This window comes from Felis catus, chromosome C1, assembly GCF_018350175.1.
Source record: "Felis catus isolate Fca126 chromosome C1, F.catus_Fca126_mat1.0, whole genome shotgun sequence".
NCBI classification, from domain to species: domain Eukaryota; kingdom Metazoa; phylum Chordata; class Mammalia; order Carnivora; family Felidae; genus Felis; species Felis catus.
The window spans coordinates 96,753,795-96,774,893 of record NC_058375.1 but is presented as its reverse complement, the minus strand read 5'-3'; the positions used below and the strand labels follow the sequence as shown (position 1 = coordinate 96,774,893).

Below are 21,099 nucleotides of genomic sequence, written 5' to 3'. Positions count from 1 at the left end.
GGAAATCTATTCTCTCATAGCTCTGGAGGCTAGAAGTCCACAGACAAGGTCCCATCAGGCCACACTCTCTCCAAGATCCTGGGTCGAGTCTCTGTCTCTTTTAGCTTCTGGGGGTAGCCCTCAATCTTTAGTGGCCCTGGCTGGCAGGTGCAGCCCTTCAAAGCGCTGCCTCCACAGTCACGTGGTCGGGCAGCATCCTCCCCCTCAGGTGTCTCTTCTCTGAAGAACCCACCCTACCCTACTCAGGAGGACTTCACTTTTTCTTTAGTGTTTTATTTATTTGAGAGAGAGAGAGAGAGAGAGAGAGAGAGAGAGAGAGAGAGAGAAAGTGTGCACATGCACGCATGCTTGAATGGGGGGAGGGGCGAAGAGAGGGAGACACAGAATCTGAATCAGGCTCCAGGCTCTCAGCTGTTAGCACAGAGCCCAACATGGGGCTTGAACTCACGAACCGTGAGATCATGACCTGAGCCGAAATCGGATGCTTAACCGACTGAGGCACCCAGGCGCCCCAGGAGGACTTCATCTTAACTAATTATGTCTGCGATGACCGTACTTCTAAACTGCAGTCCTGGAGGTAGGACTTCAACATACCTTTTGGGGGCACACAATTCCAAACTAGGTATACACTGCATTATTACCTAAAGTTGCAGTTTTCAGCTCATGAAGGTATTATTTATCTTTAAGGCAGACCCACGTATATTTCTGAATTTTGATACTTAATAAGAAAAGCCATATTCATTACTGGTCCCAGTTCTCCAGGATAACTCCTAGTTATCTCTATGGTTGAATTAACAGCATTATAATTATGAGAAATGTAATTAGGTCAGTGATTTAAAACAGTAAACATTCTAAACCTGTTACAAACAAGGATCATGAATAAAATAATAGTAATGATTTTTCTGGGCCATTTTAAAACAGTAGGGAAAAACATCCTGCCCAATTGTATCTAACACAATATTTTTCAACATTATGAGATATGCAGGATTATATTCACTTTACAGATGAAGTCTGAGGCTTCTAAGTAATCTGTCCAAGGTAACAGATGATAAGTGGTAGAACTGAGATCCCACCACAGATTGATTCCAAGCCCACATTTTAAAGTCCTACAACTCAACTGTGCTTTGGCCACAGTTTTATGTAAAATTCCATCAAACTTTACTAAAAATCTGTTTGGATTTGGCCAAAAGATGGTCTGGAGGTTGTAATTTCACCTCTAGGAACCTAAAAAAAAGACAACTGGCCCTAAACTGTGGTGTGTAAAGTAAAGTTACATGCACCAAGCCCTGTGTTTCTATTTAGTTCCATTATTTTTAAGAACCAATAGACAACAAGGACAACAGAAATGGAGATACTCTTGTTCCCCCTAGTGAAAAGCTTCCTAGAGCAGCTTGAGGTGAAAAATCAGGACAAGAAATGTTTGGCTAAGTGGTATGTGAGGACCACTTACCGCACACACACTAACACAACTGTTCTTTCAGAAATTATTGTTATGAGCAGGAAGCCAATTAACAGCTCAGCAAGGCCGCACCATTGTTTAAAGAGAGGGACTCCATAAAAGCACAAAGAAGAAATTCTGACCCTATCACCTCAAGTATTCAGGCCCCCAAAGTTAGAAAATGGCCACACAAGAGCTGTGAACTTTTTTTTTTCTTTTAACGTGTATTTATTTTTGAGGCAGAGAGAGACACAGTGCGAGCGGGGGAGAAGGGGCAGAGGGAGAGGGAGACACAGAAACCCGAAGCAGGCTCCAGGCTCTGAGCTGTCAGCACAGAGACTGATGCAGGGCTCGGACTCGAGGACCACGGGATCATGACCTGAGCTGAAGTCAGACACTTAACCGATTGAGCCACCCAGGGCCCCTGAGCTGTGAGCTTTTAATATTGTTTGCATAGATGTTCTCTAATCACCACCAGTGCCAGTGATAGAGAAAAAGTAGTATCTTAGGAGGTGAAAAGTTTGCAAACTGCAGGTTATAAGACAAATTATACCTATTCCCATTTACTATTTTGGGGGGATGATAAAATATTTCTATATTGTTCTATATTTCTATATTGTAAGAAGTTCCTTAATACTGATAAAGGGATAGAATGCTAACAAGAATTTCAACAGCAGACTAACTGCCATAGTTAGGCAACTTTTTATGCTTTCAATGAGTAAGAAATGATCTTAAGAGATTATCTATTGGCCTTTCAAAGATCCATTTCCAATCACTACTTTTTTTAATGTTTATTTTTGAGAGAGAGAGAGAGAGAGAGAGTATTGAGTGGAGGAGGGGCAGAGAGAGAGAGGGAGATACAGAATCTGAAGCAGGCCCCAGGCTCTGAACCACAAACTGTCAGATCATGACCTGAGCTGAAGTCGGACATTCAAGCAACAGAGCCACCCAGGTAGGTGCCCGTCCAATCACTATTTTTTCTAAGATGACTTTTTAAAAGACAGGGTTTGTTTACTATGTGCAGTCCAGTTTGAACCTCTAAAACAAGGACATCAAATAAAATATTACCTAGAGACCAGGTTTCTGGAATACTTCCAACTCCAGAAATAGAAAAAACATACACGCACATGTTCTGGGGGTACAGGGCAGCTCCCGACTATCTAGGCAAGGACAAACATAAAAGAAAATAGATGAAGGCCACCCTAGGTTTCCACCTGACCCCCTGAGATCGGACAACCCACGTGGGGAAGTGAAGGCACGCTGCGATTGGCGGGCAGGATCTCTCCAAGGTCAGTTTTCTCTTTGGAAAGCAGAGACGCATGGGAGAAGCACTCAGAGTACAGAGAAAACAAAACTGGAGAGATGAGCAGAGAGGGAGCAGCTGATCAAAGGCAGCCGAGGAGGCTGAGGCAGTGAGCTACAAGAGAAGCCAGAGAGACCACCTGCGCCCCAAGACTCTCTCTAGCCTTTGAGGCTTAGGGCATTTACACAGTAACATGCTACTCCGTGTACAAGTAACTCTACCAGTCTGTGCACGGTTTACACATGAAAAACGCCACAGAGTGAAATATATACATTTACAGTAGCCATCCCTCAGTGGAGATTTCAATCTTCTAATACGAAATGTACCTGGGGCAGGGATGTGGATCAAAAACTACAAGGTACAAATGCTCCTCTCCAGAAATAACCACACATCACACTGCTCCTGCCCCTCTTGACCTTCTTTACCTCAATCTTCATCCCACAAAACCTGAACCCAAACTTTCAACACACGGTCTCCTCTTCATGAGAAAAGGCACATAATCATAAATAAATAAAATACCATTAAAATTCCAAAGTGTTCTATTAAGGCTGATAACACAGAGGAATTCAAAATTTCACACAATTCCAAGAACAGGGAATAAAATAGGTAGGGCTGCACCTCCTGGAGGTTAGAGCCGTAGGAGGACTCCAGAATGATCCTGGACCTTGGGAAGTGGAGTTTGTGGTCCTTCCCTCCTACGGTCTACTATGAACACCCCTCAGGCCCACAGCATGCATCATTTCTTCTGCTCACTCATACTTTCTTCTCCTATAACATTAGTTGGTACATGGCTTAGCATGGCCTTTCCAACCTTGACTCTCCCTCCCCATACTATTATATAGCATTTCCACCACTCAGAGATAATAAATGTAAAGAAACCCAAGAGCACAGATGGTAGTAAAATGTATTAAAATAAAATAGGGCGTGGGGCGCCTGGGTGGCGCAGTCGGTTAAGCGTCCGACTTCAGCCAGGTCACGATCTCGCGGTCCGTGAGTTCGAGCCCCGCGTCAGGCTCTGGGCTGATGGCTCGGAGCCTGGAGCCTGCTTCCGGTTCTGTGTCTCCCTCTCTCTCTGCCCCTCCCCTGTTCATGCTCTGTCTCTCTCTGTCCCAAAAATAAATAAAAAACGTTGAAAAAAAAATTTAAAATAAAATAGGGCGTGGAGTCAAGGGAGAAGAGGGGGGAGCAGAGCGGGGGAGAAGAAAAGGAAGGAAGAAAGAAAAAAGACAAAGAAAAAAAAGGAAAAAGGAGTCAATCTTCTCATAGAAACAGTGGAGTGGTGGTTGCCAGGGGCTGGGATACAGGAAAAGGGGTGAGGTTGGCAAACAGTGCAAACTTCAGATTCTCAGACCTTAGTCATGTTACAACCGAATGTATAACATGATGATTACAGTGGATAATTCTATACTGCATAACTGAAATTGACTAACTTAAGTGTTTTCATCAAAATAAAGACAGTAAATATGTGAAGGGCGGATATGTTCATTCAATTGTGGGGGTCCTTTCACAGCGTGTATGTATATCAAATCCTCACATTGTATGCTTTAAATATATTACAATTTTGTCAATTATACTTCAATAAAGCTGAGAATAAGGAAATCATTAGTTTTGAGTATTAAATACCTTTGTTTTTAACATAATTTGCTTAACTGTAATTTTATGCAACTTAATGTTGTTAAATGGCTGTCCTGGACAACTCACTCACACAATTCCTGAAAATTTAACCATCGGTCTTGCAAAAGAGTACGGCCAACTCCACCGCACCACTGCAAAACCCCTCAGCTGAAATCCCTACTCCTAACTGGAAATTCTTTCCTTTCTGTCTGAGTTCACATCCCCAGGAAAGATTCTCACTGGCTCCATTCATCTTTCTAGGCCACGGAAATCACAGGTTGCTGACCAGCCTATGAATCTGTTGCTTCATTCGAGGTGCTCTCCCTGCCCTGGATGCCTACGGCTTGTAGGGGAGGTGGAGATCAAGTGATATAAAACACAGATATCTCAGCAGCAGGGGCAGGAGGTGGGACAGACGTGAGCTAGTACAAAGACAGAGATGTTAAAATCCATCGGCCCTGTGATCATTCCAACGAAGGCCGTTTCAAAAAGAGGAGCTCGCAGAAATGACAATGAGTTATCAGGAAAGGGTTAAAGTGTATTTAAATACGATCTTTAAAAAGATATGTGGGGACCATCAGCTGGCATGCAGCATTCACCTGCTTATAGTATGCCTTCCTGAAATGCAGAGGCTGGAAAACGAAAAAATGTTATTTTCCAGGTTCCTTTACGACTAGTATTCGGAATGAAAATTTGGTTCCACCATGAAGACGTAGGACACAAAATATGGAAGACAGAAGCAAGGCAGAGCTCCACCAGCCTGTGGCTTTTAGCGGTCTTCAGCTAGCAAAGAAGGTCACAGGCGTATCAGCGTCCAGGCTCCAGCTTCAAGGGTATTGGGGAGCCTCTAGTCAACAGCTCAGAGGCATCAAGAAGTTGCCACGGCACCGGCCAGACACCACATTCCAGACTTCAAGCAGCCACTGCTGGCTGCTATGGTCCCCTTCATCACACGGGCAGCGGTTTCTCTTGCCTTAGTCGCAGTGGCAGCCTCCTGATTGCCACTTTCCTGACAGTGGCAGACGGGACAGCTCCCATGGCAGGTTGTTCCAAGGTGTCCTAGAAGTCGCTCCCAGATTCCTGGCCTGAGCCCACCTCTCTAGCCCTTTCAAAGATTCCCTAAGCAACTAATTCCCTGTATTGCATCCCTTTCTGTTTCCTGCACTTTACCCCGGCCAATACTGCAAGAATATATGGTAGACTGACAGCAGGTACCCATGCTATTCTTTCACAGACACACCAAGGGCCCAAGCAAGATGCCACCGTTCCCATAAGTCACACCTAATAAAGACAGTCTCCCCAGCGCTGCCACCCAGACGCCCTTCTTCAGTGTTGTCGCACCCAGGTGGGTATTTTCTCTGCTGGGCCAGGTCTCTGTGGGCCGAGACATCTACTTGTGCTGTACTCAGCAGGAGCATCTCAGTCACGTCAACCATCATCCCAGCCAGGCAAGCTCAAGGATCCTGAGCCAGAAGTGCCCCTGACGGTTCCTCTACCACATCCCTAAGCAGTCCCGAGCCTAAGAAGTCATTTTCCTCCACTGCATCCCCTTGTCAGGCCGAGGGAAAAAAACAGAAGTGGAGCCGGCTCTAACTCAGACTCGTACTATCACCCCACCGAGAAGGGCAAGAAGAGAAACCCGAGTCTGCCATACAGGGCGCCCATTCAGAAGGACTCCAGTGAAAGCCTTGTGGAGGATCTTTCTGAGAGGAGAAATAATTTTTCAAAGCTAAAAACAACTAACAAGAACCAATACTCAAACATACAGCTGTTACACCAGCCAACAATTGTCTGGCTATGTAGATCTTAACCACAGACTACTGCATTACGTAAGGCTCCAAATGCCCTGGAAAACTGTGACATTATATATAACGATTAAAATTCTTTCTCGTGCTCCAGCTCCTTCTCTACCATAACAACCCTCGTTGCATGCGGATGGCATGACAGACCGAGTCTGGCCTGTGACACTTAATTCCAAAATCAGGCAGATCTCATAAAGAGACAGAAGATGTTTAACAGGTTACTTCTTTTTTTCTCCCCCACCAACTTCACTAAACTTTCCTACAGAAATCCTTCTGCCAGAAGCCAAAATAAAAGCAACCCGAGTTCTAGTCCCTGCTCTGCCAGCTTTGCGCTACGACTCTTGAGCAGAGTTACGTGCCACTGCTAAGCCTCAATTTATTTACCTGTAGACTAAGGGTATTAGTTGGATTGCTATGGCTCCTTCCAGCTGAATGGCTGACTTTAAGCCCAAATAGAAAACATAACAGCACAAACACTTAAAGACTAAGAGGTGCCAATACCTCACGACCTGCTTTCACTGCCTCTTCAATGGAACCACCTTAGCGTGTAGTTCCTGAAGCCTGGAAGCAGAGAGATCTACTTGAATACAATGAGTTATTCTTCTATCTAGCTTAGCTGAATTTTATTTAAAAGCAAAGAATGCTTTGAACAGAGTCTGCATGTTTATAAAAAAAATCCCGAGTTCCAAAATTTATTCAGGTGTACATTCATCAGAGCATTTTTTAGGCCACCTGGCTCAAGATGTGTGTGTTAACAAACACCTTCCTGGTGAGTGAATTACAGAGTGAGTGGACATGAAACATGAGAACAAGGTATTATTTGCAGCACCAGGTATACAATTTTCACAAGTATATTTATGCTAAGAGTATCGAGGCCTTTACATAGAACTGCTGAGAACAGTATCTTACAACAGTAGCAAGAATTAATGCTAACTTTCTGTCTGATTGGTAACTCTTGGGAATAACTACTTCATCACGCAGTTTGGCTATACGGATTAAACTGCACTGCCACAAACTTTGTTTAGAAACAGAAGCAACGAAGCTTTTATTTTAAGTACTTGCCCAACGTTTTACTGAATTTAACACCCACTCGAACAATTCAAAATCGTGGGGGTTTTTCCTTTTAATAGAGAAAAAGGAAGTACGGCAGATTCTCCAGACACAATGAAATAATTTTCTATCTGGAAAGTGAAGAGGGAAGACTCAAAGCTGCTTCAGGTCAGGGGCGCCTGGGTGGCTCAGTCGGTTAAGCGTCCGACTTCAGCTCAGGTCATGATCTCACGGTTCGTGGGTTCAAGCCCCGTGTCAGGTTCTGCGCTGACAGCTCGGAGCCTGGAGCCTGCTTCCGATTCTGTGTCTCCCTCTCTCTCTGCCCCTCCCCCACTCACTGTGTCTCTCTCAAAAATAAATGAACGTTAAAAAAAGTTTAAAAAAAAAAGTTATTTCAGTTCACAGTCCTCCTCGTGAGTCTGAGACCTTCAGTGTGTTCATCTTTCTGCACCTTAGTTTTCTCACGTGTAAAAGAGGGAGGATAACACCTGACTCATAGAGAATGACAACACACAAAGTTCTTTCCAGGAATATATGTATGCCAACACACACAACCTTATAAACCCGATGAGGTGGGTGTATAACATACAGACATACGATGTTACTCAGTACTCGGCAGCTAGTATTCTTGCAACAAGTCCCCAAGTCAGAATATTCCTATTAGACCCAGGGCAAGGTTGTCGCCCTAGAGGTGGCACCAAAGGAAGGCTGATGGGTCATTTCATTCACCAGCATTTCACTATGAGATAGCTCTAGTTAGCAATTCTAACTCTATTAAAAGGAAACTAAATTTTTAAGGAGTATGGACATTCCAACTTAAAACACTGAAACTAGTGAAAAGTATCCGTAGCTAAAATTAATAATATTTTAACAAAATGTTCTTTTGCCCAAAGCTATAGAGATGGGTTAAGATACAGTTCTGTGAGCAGAAGTAAGGAAATTGTATTATTTTAACAGATTTCATGGTTTAATCAATCAATATATGGGATTAATACTGAACTCTGGTAATAGACTTCTGCAGTAGAAGCAGTGATTTTCCAAATATGGTCTAAAGACGTCCCAAGATGGACATAAACTAATCTGAAAATACAAAATCATGCTATGATTCTTGAGAAATCACACCCAATTCCGTGAATACTGGTTTTGATGTACAGAATATTTACCATTAGTTTGGCAATGTTCAACATTCACGAAAGATACAAACTACCAGACCACGATGAGCCAAACTGCAAAACTCCTACTGTTCATGGCAACTGAAGGTTGATATTAACATTATTTTTATGGTACCAAGTTGAAGATATTTATATGGTAATCAAGAAGGTAAAAATAGTGTGCAAAGATATTCGGATTATTCACCCCTCTTCCAATTTTCAGCTTCCACTCCAAATACCCCCAGTGGAGGTTGGAAAAAACAAAGGTAGTTTGATTTTATCCTACAATGTCTGCAAGTAACTTTTTAGGCGATTAAACAGATACCACAGTACACGCTTAAGTGTAAGAGTGTTTCAAAGAGTCAGTGAAGTAGTAGGCTCGTTATGTTTGACTTCTCTGAGATCATGGTTGAAAGGTATTGTTAGGAAACGCTTAGAAATACAATAAAAATGCATCCTTAAATTTATATTTAAGAAGACCATTGTCTTAAAAGCAAAATATCCTGGAAAGCAATTATTTTAGAATTTCATGTTCAAATGGTACAATAATCTTAAGTTTTAAAAATTCCATTAACTAGATTAATAATCATTTTCTCGGGGTGCCTGGATGGCTCAGTCGGTTAAGTGTCTGACTTCAGCTCAGGTCACGATCTCGTGGTTTGTGAGTTCTAGCCCCGTGTCAGGCTCTGGGCTGATGGCTCAGAGCCTGGAGCCTGCAGCCTGCTTCCGATTCTGTGTCACCCTCTCTCTCTGCCCCTCCCCTGTTCATGCTCTGTCTCTCTCTGTCTCAAAAATAAATAAAGGTTAAAAAAAATTTAAAAAAAAGATTATAAAAAAAAATCATTTTCTCACTGCCAAAGATAATTAAACGATCCTCCAAAGTATCCCATCCACCTAAGAACAAGCAGCACTGTTCAGAGAATCTTGATGTTAAAAAGAAAAAAAAAGAAAGAAAAGAAAAACGAAAAACTACAACCAGTACTTTTAAATGCACACATTAAAAAAAATGAGGCACCTGGGTGGTTCAGTCTGTTGAGCGTCCAACTTCGGCTCAGGTCATGATCCCATGACCTGAGCTCGTGGGTTCGAGCCTGGTTGTTGGGCTCTGTGCTGACAGCTCAGAGCCTGGAGCCTGTTTCAGATTCATTCATTCTCTCTCTCTCTCTCTCTCTCTCTCTCTCTCTCTCTCTCTCTAAAATAAACTTAAAAAAAAATTTTAAATTAGGATGTTGACCTCTTAAAGACCATTTAGATAAAAGCAACTTTTAAATCAAAAACTTCAAAAACTGTAATATTTAAATAAACTATTTGAGTAAAATGAGTGCCTCAGTTTGGGTCTAGAGTCTATCTGGTTTTTAAAAAACGATAGCTTGATGACAACTGGGTACTGCTGTTGGTTTCAAAGTAGGAGAGATTAAATCTTTTAAAAGAGGCCAGCATCCCGTCTTTTGAGGAACTATCCATCCCTTATCTCCTGGGGTTCTAGAACAGTTATTAATCACACTGTGCTTTCTATTCCCAGCTGCAGCAGTAGACATCTCACACAGGCCTGACCAATCAGGGTACCATGCTGCCCTCTCTCTACAACTGGTCCAAGGGATGGGCACAAAGTCCCTGCATGAGATTTGTTACTGGATTCCAGAACAAAGATGAGAAGCTTTAAGGACTCTGTGTGACTTGGGGGTTCAGAACCATCTTTCTTGCTACACGGAGATCTGAATTGAAAAAGAAGCCAACGCAGAGGAAAAGAGCCAAGTAATAGTCCCAACGACCATCACTTGAGAGCATGAATTTAGCTGTTATAGCTAGCCGTAGGCGTGCATTTTCATGTATGTAAGCCAATAAATTTCTTAGCCTAAATTAACCTCAGTAGTTTCTGTCACTTGCTAAAGAATCCTTACAAACACAGAAATTGACATGTGAATTAGGATTTTTTTTTCCCCTTCCTGATGAGATCTGACCTACCTATTACCGGATACCTGTTGCAAACTGGATAACCATATCCAAAGAGTAACAGATCTCCAAGGCTACTCCATTAAAGGGGATTTTTAAAAATTATTTTATTAGAGGAAAAAAATGCCAATTTCACTTAATTATTTGACTAAGGTCAGAAATAAAGCATTTACTAGTAAATGCTTCTTTTTTCCCTCCCTTTCAGAGTATTTTCATTCCATCAAACTATTTCTGTGAAATGTCCATCATGTGCAGTAAAATCCCACTTTTTCATAGTCACAAGTAATTCCTAATCAGAACAACAATGACAAACAGGGTACCCTCTCACAAACTTCCTGAAAGCAAGAAAAATAATTATGTGTTTAAAATTATCTCCACAATGAAAAAGCAAAGAGCCAAAGATGCTAGAAAGTTTTAATTAAGTCAGTTACTGTTCATAATGCATGCCCAAAACAAGAGGGACAGCCTCCAAATAGAATAGATGCTCATTTCAATAAATCTGAAGCAAAATTTCCTTCCAATTTGCATTCCATAATACTTTAAAAGCCCTGAACCGCAAATACATTATCACAAAAAAGTTTGGGGCACTCAGGTGGCTCCCCAGCAAAATGTAGTCCAAGCATCCCCACCATGGGATGACTGAAATTAGCGGGGAGGGAGGCAGAATTGCTCCTGGGAACCACTGCAATGCAGATGCATCAGAACACATGGGGGGGGGGGGGGGGGGGATGGAGATATAATGGTATGACCCTCTTCTCTGGAAGTCAGTCAACTGTGACTGTAACAAAAGAGAAGGGGGAGTTAAGGTGGAAATCTATTTCCAGTTCCCTTTTTACTAGACTAGGAAATTGCATTTTCCTATAAAATCGGCTAGGCTTCCAAGGTAACACAAGAAAGCCTATTACCATAAAGCACAGTACTACTGGTAATATTTCAGCTACATTATGGGTTAAATAAAAATACTCATTACATTATGAGTTGAATAAGGCTGAAGGTAGAAATAGCATTAAGCACTTTACCAACATTATTCTACAAGAAAAACATTTCAAGCTCCAATTAAAAAAAAAAAACAAACCTTATAAGAAGATTCATATTAGAACTACCTACATACTTAAACAATTAGTATGATTCTCCATTTTTCAATTATTCTATAATGCCGTTTTTGTGCATTTATACAAAGTAAGGTTTTATACACATACTCGCACACTATTGAGATAGACTATACTGTAAACCTATCTGTATTGAATATTCTTGCCCCATGTTTTTCTCTTCTGCTTCTTACATACTACTAAAAGGATACTAATTTCACTCAACGAAAATACATCCATCTTTCAAAGCCAGGGTAAGTTCAAAATTCTTTACAATTCTCTCCCCAGGTAGCAAAGGCAGAAAATAAGAGCAGGTGGCAAAGACCCTAACAAGCCACAAAAAGGAAATGTTCTTTCACATTTAACATGTACACATTTAACTCCTACAAATTCACTATGTACACCCAGATGGGGATAATTTCTTAAAATTAAGAAATAGGTGTTGTTATTTTTAATTTTTTTTTATCATTTATTTATTTTTGAAGGAGAGAGAGACAGAGGCAGAGCATGAGCAGAGGAAGAGAAGAGAGAGAGGGAGACAGAATCCAAAGCAGGCTCCAGGCTCTGAGCTGTCAGCACAGAACCATATGCGGGCTAGAACTCACAAACTGTGAGATCATGCATGACCTGAGCCGAAGTCAGATGCTTAACTGACTGAGCCACCCAGGCGTGCCAGAAATAAGTTTTATTTAAAGAGACACAACACAACAAAACAACTCTTGAATGCGAGCCAACTATTTCATCTGGTGCTCAACCAAAACACAGCAACTGGTTTCAGCGTTAAGTGGAAACAAGACATATAGTACCTATCCTACAAATGGCACAATACAATGTATAAAATACGCTGTAAATAAAACACAGATACAGTATATTTTGAAAGCAATTTAACTAAGGGCTTTTCGAAAGATAATTGTGTCTATATTTTATTTCCCTCTTTTTGGAATGACTTGAGAACCCAAATTCTAACATGTAAACCCGCACCGCTTTTTAGAAGTGTGCTTGGCAACCCATTAGTGTAGCTTCCACCAAAATTCATACTCAAACTGACCTAAAGAGTTTTATTTAGGTACTAGGGGAAAAGTGGAAAAGGGAAAACGCTTCCTACAGATAGTCCTTACCAGTGGAATCTTAAGCTCCCATAAAAGTGTGAGCTTCTCGGAAGACAGAGGCCATTTCTGATTCACTTTTATATTTCATATTTTTATATCACCAGCCCTGGTTCACATGGGGTACCGCCACCAAATGTCTGTTGAGGGAATGAATGTGTGCCAGTAATTGATCCTTTGTTTTCTCTTTATAAAGTAAAATAAGCACCTTTCCAGGGAAACATTCTGAATAATATTTGTTCAAGGAAAAAAAGAGCAACTCTTCCCCACAAACACGTCTCTCACAACACTCGCCGCCGAGCCACTGAAAACTTTACCCTCAGGAGCAGTTTTAAATAAAGGGCATTTTTTTCCCCTCTATGCCAAAATGTAGTATTACAAGGAAATTATTGCTTGAAAGTTCAGAAGAGAACCAAAACTGACTAATTAAAGGAGTCACCATTCTAGTCTTCCATACCAAAACATGTATCCTTTATCAAATTACAAACAACTGAAAATTGACGTGGAAACTGGCAGAGTTTGAAATTGGTACCAAATACTGAAGTGGCTCATAAAAATGAAATTCTCCTACAACATACTCCCCAAACCCCTAAGCGCTCACAAAATTTATAAAGCACTTAGGGGTTATATAGTAAAGATATTATATGAAACTATTCACCTGAGAAGGGTATGCACTGACTTTGTAAGTCAGATACTAGAGCAAATGCAGATTTATCACCAACTTACATAAATTAGAGACCAGGAAACACACACACACACACACACACACACACACACACACACACTGAAATTTGTCTCTTATATTAAGAGGTTTTATAAAACACATCCCAGGATCTCAGAGGAAAAACAATTTCTATTCCCCAGGAACACAGTTCCGTTCTACGAAAACCAGTTTTAGCATTAAGCTGAATGAAATAAAAATGATCTGAAAACTGAAAGGGGCCAAATATTAAGTGTTTCTTCTGCGTCTATGGCAAAAGCCCATTATTCACATGAATCAAAGGTGTCAATGAAGAGTCCAGAACCTGAAGTTACTTCAATTACTTGTGACCAATTTTAGACCCAAAAAAACTGCTACCAAAATTTGAGAAAACAGGAAAGTTTCCAATTTAAGGTTTATCAAAATTTAATGCTATGTTCCCTAGTTTCTGGTGTTAAAAAAAATTTTTTTTTTGTATTGGAAACCTAGGAGGCTAGCAATTAAACTCTAACTTCTCTCACTCTCCCCTTCTTCAAATAGGACAACCACCCAAACAAAACCCCCAAGCCCAAAATCCCCTCTAAACCAAAAAAACAAAAAGATCCAAAAGTGAAAAGAAAGGGAGATAGGGTTATTGATGACTGGCATAGCACAAACATCCTGACTTAAAAGCTTCTAGTAGTGTGTCCCCACCCATGGGGAATGTATTTCTAGGAATGTGCTCATTTTAACAAAATTCCCCTATAAATCAGACGCTCAAAGAGTCAATGGCAAAGACTTTTACCTATGATTAACTGGCATTAAACAAGATGTTTCAAATTAGTGTTTGTTTAAACAATGACATTGATCCTCATGATTTTCTTCTCTAGATACAGTAACAGACATAAGGTAGTTGAAAGCAGAGTGTGCATAATAATGCAGTAGACAAGGATTTCATGTACTTACTATATCAATACTTAATCTCTGAAATAAAAGCCACATAATCCGCAACCACTGAAATAGGTGTTTAAATGTATATGAAGAAGTGAATATTCCCTAAAACTCTGTACATTCACAGTCTGGAGAAATTGAGAACCAAATTAACTACTCCTATCGTTAATCAGAATAGAAATTGCTTAAAAATATGCTCTGAAATAAGTTCAAAGAAACTAATCTTGCTTACAGGACTAGATCATGAAACAATTTCATCATAGGTCTAAAGTTCAACTTCCTTTACTACTGTGAAACTACAAAGTTCAAATTCAAGTGAAAACTTCTCTCTTTGCAGAGGAAAAAAAAAAAAAAAGACAGGGCTGTAATTAAGAAACAGGTGACCAGCTGGGCCAAGGAATGGGTGAAACTAAAGACTATCTTAGAAGCAGAAACATACTCACCACTAAGAACTATGTGAATACTAAATACGAGTAAGATTCCAATAAGAAATTCCCTAATTCTTCAAGAAATGCCTAGGATTAGGAAGCATATTTAAAGAGTTTATTTTATTATAATCTTTAATGGAATTTGCAAGTAAAAAAAAAGTAAGCCCCAAATCAAAGCTAAAGACGGTCCCTGCTAGAAAGAATCTCAAGTCACCCGGGTGTTGGTGCTGGCTTTGGCTGGGCTCCCCTTAGCATGTACTAGACACACACACACGGAAAGATCCATACACATCCTTTTGCCATGGACTTTGTCAGAAGACAATGAACGTGAGATCATCCCCCACCAATATTACATCTCACAAAAATGGTTACGTTTATTCTTGTACTGTGCTAGTTTCTAGATGGTATGTTATGAATATAGTTCTGTAAGACAAGAGACAGTGCTAAGTACACTTTACAATTCCTTATTAAATTGGAAAATCCATTTCTCTGAGTTTAAATAAAATGGGGAAAAAAAACCGTGCAGAGCAAGTTCCTTTTTAAATGTCCTCACTCCGTATTTTCATACTTTTCAAATTTAATCCTAACAATATAAAATTTTCGTCTCCATTGGAGATGGTATTTATTCTGGTTTTAATCACACCCAAAGTTCTAGGAGTTACCTCTTTTGGCTCTTTAATTTCTTTAATTTAATTCTGAAATCTTGTACTTAGCCTGCAAAAATCGTGCTATTTTATGACAAATGTTTTAGCATAGCCATTCAAGAAAACCATTTAATCTAATGCTTAACATGAGCCCATTAGAAACCTAAGGATACTATTCTTGGAGAAATTAAAATCTTTAAATTACAACTTGCTTAGAAACAAGAATAACTCAGATGACACATAGTGGTATCCTTTAGAAATTACTGAAGCAGAGCAGATCTTTAAAAAAATAAATGTAGTGTTCAGAACCTTTATACTTAATGATCAGAAAATATGAAATATGCTCAACCCATTAATATAAATTATTCCCCTTTTTTGGCCAAACATTTGAAGTAGGACAGTGCCTGAGGTTGTCAAGAGGGCAGAATTTTATTACTGTAAAACTGTCAACTACGTTCTGGGGCATATGATGTTCATCCAACACAGCTAATCCGTATTACTGAATACACTCTAAATTCTGATTTATTTTCTCAAATTTGATATAAACTTTGAGAAAATATATAGCATGCAGACCAAACCAATACTCCCCGTCTATAAAAGAATCACAGTAATTTGAGGATACATCAACTTCCTCCCATTAAATCTTAAACTATTTTTGAAAATAACAGTTATACTCTCATTCGTGCCCCAACTAATCAAAACAAAACACAAGGCAATGATGCAGATGTTCTCATTATTCCCTGACTCATGGGATTTGAACTACATGACATCTAGATTAGTAAATGCTGTGTTATATAGTATTTTGCATATTACAGACAGTGCTTGACTCCCTAGATTACAGCCATTACAGCCCCCAAAACCTTCCCTCCCCCTTTGACGTATGACTCTAAAAGTTTGAGTTAAGAATTTCTGAATTTGCAAAACTATACAGAAGATGTTTCAAGTCTGCCAAAGTTATTCAAATTAACAATAAAAAAGAAAACCATACATAAACCATAAGCTTTAAATGAACATGATGAGAGATCACACGAAGAAAACCTTCATTTAAGATTACAGGGACATGTGAGTGTGTGTGTGTGTATGTGTGTATACACCCACAATACTCACATACGTATACTGCACCACAAACCATCAGTCCCCATTAAGCCCAAGGACTATGAAAGAGAGATTTCCAAAGTGAGCTGCTGAGAAAGAAAAAACAATGGGAGAGGGAGAGAACATGTTAAAATTTTCTCCCGAATTTTCTAGCATTTTGCAGTCAAGGGATGGACTGATTCCTCTAGCCCAAGTCACAATTAAACAGCCCATTATATTCTGATGCACTATATATTCAGTGGGGCACGCTCAGCAAAACTAGTTTGATTCCTAACAACGTTGTGATCATAATTCTCTCTCTCTCCCGCAAGCATCTCAGAAAACAGAACCACGTTCTAACCAATGCCGAAAGGAACAATGCCGTGAATAACAAATACAGAAGGACTATTGCATCCTATCGGGTTTCACTGTACGCAGTCTGATCAATGCTTTGAAACCTAAACGTAATGTGCTTGGCAGCAGATTTTACTCGCGTGAAACACACCAGGGCAACTGGGGTCCATCTCACCCACCACGTCAACAAAATCGGTGTAAAATCAAAGATTTACAAGAGATGTGACTCGAAAGAGGCACCTAGGTCTTCTTTAGAAACCCAGACTATTCAACAGCTCCCCGCAAGAACACACTGCTGGGCCACATACCACATTCTGTACCGCATCGATACCCAGACACCTGAAACCACCTGGACCGAGTGAGTTAGGCTGTCAGCTCCAAGGTGTTGCTAGTGCAGAAGAAACACTGAAGCAGCTGAGCCCTCCTAGGTACACTAGGTAGTAACGCCGGCACCAAGTGCCTCAGTAGTAGAAAGCCTCTTTCCCTATTAGAAAACGCGTAAGACTGTTCCAAAGAACATGCTACAATCAGGAGGACCTTCTTCACAAAGGAGAACGGAAAAGGCTGGTTTTCCCTCTAGTCAAAAACTCTCGGTAGGAGACAGGGCTACAGGTTTAGGAAACCCTAATTGCTTCTGGTTGCAAATCTATGACAGCTTGCAGAGCAGCCTGGCCAAGCCAGAGCTCAGTTTTCCCATCGGCAAAACGGGAATCACCATCGCCGCCCCTCCCCCTCGCCAGCGAGTCCGGAGCAACCACGGAGTCTAAGATTCCCCAGGGCGATAAGCGGTGGGGAGTGGCTGCCTCTCCCAGGACGCCCACCCCGACTTCTCCCCCAGACCCCGCAACAGAAAAGGCAGGGCCGGCGTACCTGGCTTCACAGTCTTGAGACGGATGGGCTCTCGGAAGTGGCGGATGACAGCCAGGGTGTCCCGGTTGGTGAGCCCGCTGACAGGCGTCCCGTTCACCTCCAGCAGCACATCCCCCGGGCTGGGCGCCTTGCCCGAGACGACGCAGCAGGTGCCCCCGCCGGGCTCCTCCCGGAGCCGCCCCAGGTAGGGGAACTCGCCGCGCTCCGCGCCGCCCCGGATCTCCGCGCCCAAGTCGCCCGGGGGCCCGGCCCAGGACACCGCGCACTCCTGCACCTTGCTGAGCCAGTGCTTCTTCTTCTTCAGCGTCTTCGACATCCCGAACCCCGCTGCACCATGGGGGAGACCCCGCGCGGGCGGCGGGGGCGCCGCTCCGGCCCCCTCTCAGCCTGGGGGCCCGGCGGCCCGTGCAGCCCGGCGAGGGGGCCTCGCCGCTCCGGCGCCCCCACCCCCCCGACCGCAGCCCGCTGGGGCCGGGCTGCTCCCAGCCCCGAGACGCCCCTTGGACGCCCCTCCCGGCTGCGCTCCCCGGAGCTGCCGGGCTGCGCGAGGGCCACCCCGGGCGAGGCTGAAGAAAGGAGAGGGGAACTGTCCCCGGGCGGCTCCAGAGGGGTTTCGGGCGGGGTCACGGCCGCCGGCTGGCCCCCGGGCTCCGCGGCGGAGCGGCGGGAAAGACAGAAGCAGGGGGGCGGGGAGGTGAAGGGGGAAGAGCCGGAACGGGAAAAATCCGTCGGGGGCGCGCAGAAGCGCGCGTAGACCCGTCGCAGGATCGATCGTGGCCGCTGCGGAGCTGGAGCGCGGAGACCAACGCCTGCCCAAGCTGCCAGGAAACTGCCGCTTTCAAACCCGCCGCAACCTCCTCCGCCTCCCTCTTCCCTTCCCCCCGCCCTCGCCCATCCCTCATCCAGAGCCCCGCCCCCCTCTGCCGCGCGGCGCCCGGCGCGCTGCCGTCACAGGCCGGGCGCTTGGGAACGAGCCCCGGCACTCGACTCCCTCGCCGGGGATTGGCCCCCAGCGGGCAGGGGGCGGACCCTCGGCGAGAGCGAGGACCACCGATTGGTTAGTGGGAGTGAAGGAGGCGGGCACTCGGATGAGTGAAGTTTGAAGAGGGTGGAAAAAAGAAGTTTGGAGAGTGAGGGAGGGCGAAGGGAGGGGCAGGGGAATGGAACCCGCAACACATCGCAGGGCCGAGAGAGGCCCTCTCCGTGCGTCGGCTGCTGCCAAGCGAAAACTCGGTTGGGAAGAGCGGAAAGAACTCCGAGGTGGAGGCGTGGCTGGAGAGCGGGGCGGAGTTGGGGGTGGAGCCCGGGAGCACTTCCAAGAGAGGGTGTACTTTACTGGAGAGATAGAGAGTAGAGTCCGCTGCCCGAAGTGGCGGGTGCTCCAGGGTGGTCACAACCGATCACTTGAGCTCAGTGGATGTTTCTTGTTCGTTCATTAACTCATTCAACAAATCTTATTGGACGCCCATGATGGAAAGTAAAATAGAGTCCTAGACACTGCTGTGTGGCATCGGACAAATTAGACACCCTCTCTGAGCCGCTGCATCTTTGGCTGAAAAGTGGAGACAATTACACCACTTCAAATTACTGTGAAGATTACATGACGCGCATGTAAAACATCTGCATAGTGCCTCACAGAAGGTGGGTGCTTACTGTTTGTAGCTGGTGGTGTTGACTTTATGTCAGAAATTATGCTAGGTACCGGGGTGCAAGGATGAAGAAAACAGGCCCAGCTCTCAAGGAGGTCATAGGCTAATGAGAGAGATTGCCCGAGATGAAGTAGGGTGATGTGGAGGTAGAAAGTGGGATTAGAACTAACAGCGTTGCATTGGAGTCCTGCATGCTATTTACTGGCTGTTTGACCCTGGCCAAATCTCAGCGTCAAGCTTATTCATCTGTAAGGAGGTGGAAGGAGAACTAACATTAAATAAAGAACATTAAATAAAGAACATTAAACAAAGAATAAAGGTCCACTCCAGCGCTAATTTTTCAAGAACTCTTGAGCTCTCTCTCTTCCCTCACTTGCCTTACACTCTCCCCACTCGTTTTGTCTTTTAGAAATCCTTTTCATCCTCAGCCCAAATAACATCTCTTCCAGGTAGCCTTCTTTGATTTTTTTTTCATCAAAGTAGAGAGTTTTCTCTGAGCTAGGATACTTTTACTTTTTCAACGTGGCTCCACACTATGTAGTCTCCTATCTCCCTTTAATGGTTGAGGAAAGCCCTTATTTACACTATGAATAACTCCACAGAATCTCATGTGTCAGATAGACTAGGCGAAGTTTCAACAACTGCAGTGATTTTGTTCACACCATTGTATCGGTCAGAGCCTAGCAGGAAACAAATGGTACTTTACAAAGGGTAGGCAGGGTGTGGGGAGCCACAGGGAAGTGTGGAACCCTGGGACTGCAAGCTGATAGATCTGTAGAAGCAAGGGGAAGGAACCAAAATTCAGCACAAAAAGGGCAGCCAGACAGGAGCCTGTGACCTTCAGGCAAGGGATGCAGTGAGCCTAAGTAAAAACCCAAGGAGGAAGCTGGGGGATTTATAGCTCACTCACCTCTCTCTCCCAGTCTCCTGCTGGTACATCCCAGTGGCCGAATCCAACCAGAAGCCCAGAAGCCTGAGGGCAAAAAAGTCCTTTGATGCAGTCCATCTCACACAAAGAGGAAACCATGCATCTGTAGAGAAAAGGGGGAAAATATCCAGCACAGATATGTGGATTGCTCAGATTTATCCAGATCTGAGACAAAGCTAGAGTATTTTTTTCTGAATTATTACCTACAGTAACTTGATAATCTCCACATCATCTGCTTTCACATCACCTCCAAGAAAACGTCTTTTCCTGCCTAGACTGTGTCCATTAGGATACTATTGGCCAGAAACAAAGTATCTGACTAACAGCTTGACGTATGAGGTCATTTATTATATCTTTAACACAAGGTTCAGAGGTTAAATAGTCTCAGCATTAGTTCAGCAGCACAATCATGTCACTAAGGACCCAAGTTCTTTTTGTGCCCGGTCTCTACCACTATATGCTTTTTGGCTTCTATCTCCAGGCTTGTCACCTCTTGATTGCAATGTGGCTGCCACAGCTCCAGATGGCACATCCTCAGAGGTCATTGTATGAGCAGGAAGGGAAGGAAAAGCAGTGCTGTTCCCATTTTTATGAAGGAGAAAACTCCTTCCCAGACTACCTGCCCCCGCCCCCACCCACTAGAATCTCTCTTATTGGCTAGAAAATGGTCACATGCCTACCATAGATCAGTGGCAAAAAGAAAATGGGATTGCCACAGTTCATTAAATTGATCATAAGTCACCCCAAACAGAGGAGAAAGAATAGGTATCAAGTAGGCACCCAATGGTGCCTGCCACATTCCTCAATCAATAATAAATTATCTTGACTCTTGGGCAGAAAACTGCAATGATTAGGAGCTTGAGGTCTAGAGTCAGACTGCAAATCCCAGTTTTTCTACTTCCTGGCTCTGTGATCTCAAGTAAGCTATTCAACTATTTAACCTTACCTAAACTCCATTTCCTCATCCAGGAAAGGGGTATGATAACAGTGCTCACCTGAGTGGTTGTGAGAACTGAA

The 21,099-nt window shown here is 43.1% G+C and overlaps 1 protein-coding gene across 3 annotated transcripts in view; it reads right to left on the bottom strand.

Annotated features, from left to right (window-relative positions):
- The window catches only part of MAGI3 (membrane associated guanylate kinase, WW and PDZ domain containing 3), a 249,424-nt gene extending 231,603 nt beyond the window's left edge, over positions 1-17,821 (bottom strand). For all 3 annotated transcript variants that reach the window (XM_011285166.4, XM_045033309.1, XM_045033310.1), the window contains exon 1: positions 17,506-17,821. In XM_011285166.4, the coding sequence (XP_011283468.2) occupies positions 17,506-17,821 (316 nt within the window). The remainder of the gene's footprint in view (positions 1-17,505) is intronic.
- Between the last annotated feature and the right edge of the window lie 3,278 nt (positions 17,822-21,099).